Source organism: Rhipicephalus sanguineus, chromosome 2 (assembly GCF_013339695.2).
Source record: "Rhipicephalus sanguineus isolate Rsan-2018 chromosome 2, BIME_Rsan_1.4, whole genome shotgun sequence".
Classification (NCBI taxonomy): Eukaryota; Metazoa; Arthropoda; class Arachnida; order Ixodida; family Ixodidae; genus Rhipicephalus; species Rhipicephalus sanguineus.
The window spans coordinates 104,527,094-104,533,703 of record NC_051177.1 but is presented as its reverse complement, the minus strand read 5'-3'; the positions used below and the strand labels follow the sequence as shown (position 1 = coordinate 104,533,703).

The following is a 6,610-nucleotide window of genomic DNA, read 5'->3' as shown; positions in this document are numbered from 1 at the left end:
AACCGACGCTGCGACAGTTTTAACGGTATGTGGCAGTGGTTGGACTGCTACTATAACGCAGCCCTGGCTTGATTTGGCGGCATCGGTGTACACCACCTCATGACTCTGGCCAAACTGTTTTTGAAGCTGTCGAGCTCTAGCTTGTCTTCCCGCCCCGTGGTACAATTTACTCATGTTTCGCGGAATGGGGCAGACGGTTATGTGTTGTCGTGTTTCCCTAGCCATAGTAGTAATGTTCTCCTTGCAGTATTGTGGTCTAGTAGGGTATCCCAAGCGAATGAGGGTTTCTCTGCCCACCTTTGTCAGGCATAGTCGTTATTTCTGCGAAAGAAGCGTTGCTGCCGCAAGCTCTTCGAAAGTGTTGTATACACCGAGCGCTTCTACTTTTTGATTTGATGCATTAAGCGGTATACCTAGGGCAGCTTTGTATGCTCCCCGTATGAGCAAGTCAATTTCCTTAATTTCCGTTGGTGTGAGCTCCTGATATGGCAGTCCATATGTGACTCTACTAAGCACGAAGGCTTGTACCAAGCGTAGGGTTTCCCCTTCGTTCAGACCTTTGCCCTTCCTTGTTATCCTATGAATCATTCGAGCTCTATTTTTCACTGTACATTTAAGGGCTTTAATTGTATAACTTGCTCTTTTGTTGCTTTGCAACCATAAGCCTAATACTCTCATCGTCTGTCTCTCCGGCAGCATCTGATCTCCTATGCTAAGTTGTACCGCTGGTTTGTTTCTATAATTTTTGCCATGGACGCGGATAAACTCCGATTTATCTGGGGCACATGCCATGCCATTCCCTTCGGCAAACTCCTGGATTGTGTTTATCGCTTCTTGTAAGATTTGCTCCTTCTTTCCTAGTGAGCCTTTATTGACCCATAGAGTGATGTCATCTGCATATAGGGCAAATTGGAGTTCAGGAATTCGCTCCAGCTGCTTTGCTAGCCGATTCATTGCTATATTAAAGAGGAGTGGGGAAAGGACTGCGCCTTGCGGCGTGCCTTTACTTGGCATTGGAAATTTTTGGGAGCGTATGTTCTCCATGCCAATGGTTGCTGTACGGTTTGAAAGAAACGATTTGATATAGTGAAATGTTCGAGCACCGCAATTCAACGATTGCAGTTCTTCCATTATAAGTCTATGAGAGATTGTGTCGAATGCCTGCCTCAAGTCCAGTGCTGCGACGACGTTCTCGCCTCCAGTAGTTACATTCTGAAGCACTTCGTCCTTTATGCGTAGGAATATATCCTGCGTAGATAAATGTTGTCTAAACCCATACATGTTGTCAGACAAGTAGTTCCCTTTTTCTATATAATCTGAAAGCCTGGTGTGCACCACCGTCTCAAAGAGTTTGCCAAGGCATGATGTCAAAGATATTGGTCGAAGATTATGAAGCGTTTTATCCTTTCCGGGTTTTGGAATAAGCAATATCGTGGCTTCCTTCCATTGGCTAGGTATCTCTCCCCCATCCCAGACTTTTTCATTAATGTACTGGGTAATTTTTCTAAGTTGCTGATCACTCATATTTCGCAGCATCGCATTAGTTATGTCGTCCTCCCCCGGAGCCGAATGCCTTCTACGCGACATTGCAGCCGCGAAGACTTCCTGCTCACTTATAGGGGCATCTAGGTCTTGATTTTCCGAGCCTTTATAATCGAGGTCCTGTATAGTTTCCCCGCCGCTGCCAATGTATTTGTCCCGAAGAATGCGTAACAATGCATCATCATCCCCTTTGAATTCTCCAGCTAAAGTTCGCAACGTTCTAGTTGTAGTGGTTTTTGTGTTCATGGGGTCTAACATACTTTTTAGAATTGCCCACGTTTTAGCGGTAGAGAGCGTTCCCCGCAATGAATCGCAGAAGTTGACCCAGTTGCTAGCCTGAAGCTCCCGGGCATATTCATTCGCTTTTTCCGAGAGTTCTGCGATTTTGGCTTTTTGTTTTCTATTTAATCTTTGTCTTTTCCACCTTTTGGTGATGCTACGCCGGCCTTCCCACAAGTGCATGAGATGTGGGTCTACTGCTGGAGTTCTGTCATTAATTTTGATGTGCTTGGTGTGTAAGCTGTACGCCTCCTTTGTATCTGCCACCCATTCTTCCAGCGTTTCTAGCGGCTGCTGTGCCACTGGATACTGCCTGTATGCCACCCAATCAGTTATTTTAGCAGTCCCAAACGTTCTTTTCAACTTGGGAGTAGAGGTAGAAAAACGGATTATAAAGTGATCACTCCCCATATTTTCATTAAGATTTTGCCAGGATCCTTCTGTAACATTGTAGGTAAAGGTGAGATCTGGATATGTGTCCATGCAAACACTATTACCAAGTCTAGTTTCGGCCTGGGGCATGGTCTCCAGTTGCAACTCGCATCTCTCTATTGCCTTCAATAGATCTGCGCCTTTCTTGGTGTTTTTTCGGTATCCCCAACTAGCATGGGGGGCGTTGAAATCGCCTGCGAAGACTAATCTATCCTTGTGTCCCATGTGACCAAGAGCCCACTCGAGCATCTCGAGAAAGTTGACTTGACGTTCTTTCGGCGGGCTGTAAATATTAAGAATAAATGTTTTAGCTTTTCCCTTTTTAGTGGTGTGGAGCTCAATCAGTTGATGCTCAGTTAGGCATTCGGATTGATGATAAACACTGCTCGCGATACCTTTATGCACCAATGTAGCGATCCTAGAGTATTTTAAGTTTTGGATGGTGTAATAATCCCTTAATTTTATTACGCCCTTGCCAATCTCCTGTAAACATATGACGTCTGGTTGTGTAATTCTAGCGTCTATGTACGATTGAAGCGCTGCCGCTCGCTTGTGGAACGAGCGGCAGTTCCAGTGCCATATCTCAACGGAGTCAGCGGTGCGAGTTGTATTACTGGCCATGGTTAATCACACTTTCGACATCGGTAGAGTCGGAGGCTACCCCATTTTTAATTTTACTAGCCATGGGCGCATCCGGATCGCTGCAAGCTCTTTTACACGAGATTTGTTGGGTATTCATTTGCTCGTTCACATAAGCCTTGTGGCTCTGTAGTTCCGCGTATAATTGTTGAAAATTTTGTAGGCCCTGCATCTGTTGAACTAGGTGGGTCATCGTTTTTGCAATGCTGTCCAACGTGACGGGCTGAGTGGACACTTTATCTGTGGCATTAGTTTTGACTATCGCGCCCCCGGAGTTTTGTAATTGCATCGTGAGAGCTGCTACTTCCAATTTGAGTTCGCCCAAAGACTGCTTTAATTGTCTGTTTTCCAAAAGTATCCTCTGATACTCAGGGTGAGATGTTATAGGGGTCGCCCCTCGTGCCGTCCCCGCTGCCCTGCTCACCTGCTGCTGGCTTGAGCTCCCGGCTGCCAACGGCGCCCTGTTTGGGGTAGGCGATCGGGATTGAGGACGGGAGTTAGGTTGCGACTTTGGAGGTCCTTGTTCTCGATATTTCTTCCCTTTGTCCGTTGATCTTGGTCGCGGCTTTCGTTCGTACTTTTTATTTTCGGGTATGTCCGCCTGGTTCCTAAGCTGGGGCCATTCTTCATCGTCGGTGTCCTCCGATGAATACCACCTTGGTTTTGGCGGCGATGAAAATGCTGCTTTTTGTGCTTGTTTGTCTGTCTTCTGGTCGTGTAGTTTCGGCTGCTGCTGCCTTACCGGCTGCTTGAAGCGCTGTTTGCATTCTTTTGTTCCCGTCAAGTGGCCTTCTCCACACGTGGAACATACAGGGATGCAGGGGTGGTCCGGTTGAGGCTCCTTCATTCCACATCTGTGACACACAGCGATGTGGGGCGTCGGGCAAACGTCCGTTCTGTGTCCCGTCTGCTTGCAGGCATAGCAGAACTGTATCGTATTTTTGAATGGGTAACAGGGTATCTCGCCGCCCATATAGTACACAAATCTCGGTATTATAGAACCGAAAAAGGTGATCACCGCTGTCTTAGTCTCTCCAAGCATTCTGGCTCTGAGGATGTCGACTCCTTGTGTTCGTATGCGCAGGTTTGCTAGCAGAGTGTCCGGGCTTGTGTTGGGAGTGATGCCATGTATTACTCCTTTTCGCGTGCCGTCCCCCACTGCTGCATAGGCATTGACAGCATGCAGTCTTCCGTTGAGAGTGAGGCCCGTGATTTTTCTGCTGATATCTGCCACCTCCTGGTCGGGAGTGGAGATGATGAAAATGTTGGATCCTGGCTTCAGCCGGAGCAGGAATTGGCTGCCGGTTATTTTGCCTTGACACGCGTTCACTACTGCTTCTGCAATTTGTGGTGCCGTTAGTTCCCTTATAGGTAATCCTTGGCATAGTCTTACGACGACTTTGAAGTCTTCCTTGGGGAGTGGTGGTAGCTTCCGCTTATACGGTCTTCTTTGCGACGTAGGTTGCGCAAGTGAGTTGGATGGCGGACTCGAGAAGTCACAGTCTCCGTCAGTTGTCGTGAGTTTCTTTCCCACCTTCGCGAGAGCTTTCTTTTTACGAACGGTAAGGACCGTCTGCCAGCCTCCATCGTCGTCGCGTACCTTGCCTCCAGATATTCCGTCGTTTCCTTCGTTGTCTTGGTGGGTGATGCAATCCCCCGCTTCGCTATCTTGGCATTCCATTTCAGCCTGGTCAAAGTTCGAGGTATCAGGTTGTGCCTTGTGGTCTGTCTTTGGGCGTATAGTCTTTTTAATCGGCGTTTTCAGCGCTTTCGGCCGGGCATGGGACGCCGCAGACGCTCTCGTAGGAGCCGCCGAAGTTTTCGCCATATAGAGCTGCCGCGCCGTCGACGCTCCCTGCGTCTCAGGCGTAGGCGTCTCGCCGCCGCTGCGTTTCTCACATGGGCATAGCGGTCATGTCTTCGTCCAAAAAAGATGTGAAAAGACTGCTCACCGGGAAGAATTGGTTATCCAAGGGTGGCCTTGATGTTCCCTGAGCTCAGTGTACCGGCACAGTCCAGGTAAGTCACAGTGAAATCACATAAAATTAGCAAAACTCGTGGAGCACATGTGAGTGGTACTTCACTCGTCAGCGCCACCTAGCGGGTTTCATCTCGACAAGCATCGCAGCGTATGAAAGCTCCGATCGTCCAAGAGCCTTGAGACCTCTCACGTGTATAGTCACCGTATCTAGGAGATTCCTCATGGCGGTCACGTCAGTGGAGCATCGTACAGGCTTGAGTGTTCTGAGGTTTTCCAAGTACTTCTGCTCGATGATCCTGGTGTTTCCGAAGCGGTTGGTTAGAATTTCGATGGCATCGGCATATGAAGCATCAGTCACTTGAATTCCCTCGATCGCTTTGGCCGCTGGTCCAACCAGAAGGGATTTCAGGTAGTGGAATCTGTCGACGTTCGTCAGACCGGCGTTTGTATAAACGGCATGCTTGAATACATCCCAGAACGGCTGCCACTGTAGCACTGCTCCGTTGAAGTGAACTAAGTCAAGCTTCGGTAGTCTTGAAGCACCGGCAACCAGCCTTGAGGCATCACCGATGGAACGATCTCCCGAAGTCGTACCTGGGGTTGCGACGTCGTTGGGCATCGGCAGGCCTCGGTCCGCCGTCGTTTCAGGCTGAAGTTGTTCGATTTTATAAGAAAGAAGGGACAACGTTGCTGCCGCGTTGTCTTCATACTCCGAGACCGACAGGTAGTCCTCGGCAGCTTGCTCGTCCGTGAGGTGTTCCTCCAGCTGTTCGTTGAGCACCCGTAGTCCGTCGTTGCAGTTCTTTAGTCTATCGTGTAGCACTCGAAGCGCCGGGGCGCTGAACTGACTCGATTGGATGAGTTGACTTGCCTCGTTACGGAGACGCGTGTGCAAGGCTCGTTGGGTGGCTCGTTTGCCCTTGATCCGATCCATCTTCGTTGCTGTTGAAGTCCTTTCGTGGTCGGGTCGCTTGGTTCACAAAACTCCCGGGTTTCTCGGCACCATGAAATATAGAATAAAGGACGCTTCGTCGTAGATGAGTGGAAAAAAGGGGCGACTTTATTGCCCGTAGCACATTTGCAAAGCGTCCTTTCTAGGCCGTTGCAAATTCAGTACAGCGCGAGACACGAGCCCCTCGCTCCAAAATGCGCTAGTCCCATCGTTGTCCTTTTCTTCTAATATTTCACAAAAGGCTTTCGTTAGGTCGTACCAAGGAGGTTAAACAAAAAACCTCCTTGGGTCGTACACACGCTCAGTCACTGCGCCGACTGCGCCGGTGTCTTGAGTTTAACGTCAACGTCGGCGCCGGTTGCAGTAATACCTTAACGCCTGCCGAGATCGCGGAGCAGCGGGTGGAGCAGCGGAAGGCTCGACGCGCCGAAGCGCAACGTAAATGTCGGCAAGCGGACCCCGAGCTCCGGGCTAGGGAAGCCCAGCGCAAACGGCAACGTGGGCGGGAAACTGCTACGGATGAAACGCGGGCTCGACATGCCGAAACGCTGCTTCGTATCGCCTCATGTTCGCCTTTAGCGGGAGATGGTGTAATTTTTATTTTGCTGTTTCTTTCTAATTTCTTTAGAGAGACCAAGACCCGCATTATTATGGGGCGCCAATTTTCTTGAAAGGAATAAAAGACCATATTGGATGACGCTTGTACTGTTTGTGCTCCGACGCGTACTACTGTGGTCGCACAGGTTATCGTCATTATGAGGCCTTGGCACAGCGTACGGTCGAGG

General features: G+C 49.3%; 1 protein-coding gene across 1 annotated transcript; it reads right to left on the bottom strand.

The window, feature by feature from the left end:
- Positions 1-4,979: 4,979 nt before the first annotated feature.
- LOC119381784 (uncharacterized) lies at positions 4,980-5,807 on the bottom strand. Its single transcript, XM_037649544.1, has one exon. The coding sequence runs from the start codon at positions 5,805-5,807 to the stop codon at positions 4,980-4,982; it is 828 nt and encodes a 275-aa protein (XP_037505472.1).
- Positions 5,808-6,610: the final 803 nt, after the last annotated feature.

Coding starts and splice junctions, on each gene's coding strand:
- LOC119381784 (XM_037649544.1), bottom strand. CDS start 5,807: ATGGATCGGATCAAGGGCAAACGAGCCACCCAACGAGCCTTGCACACG.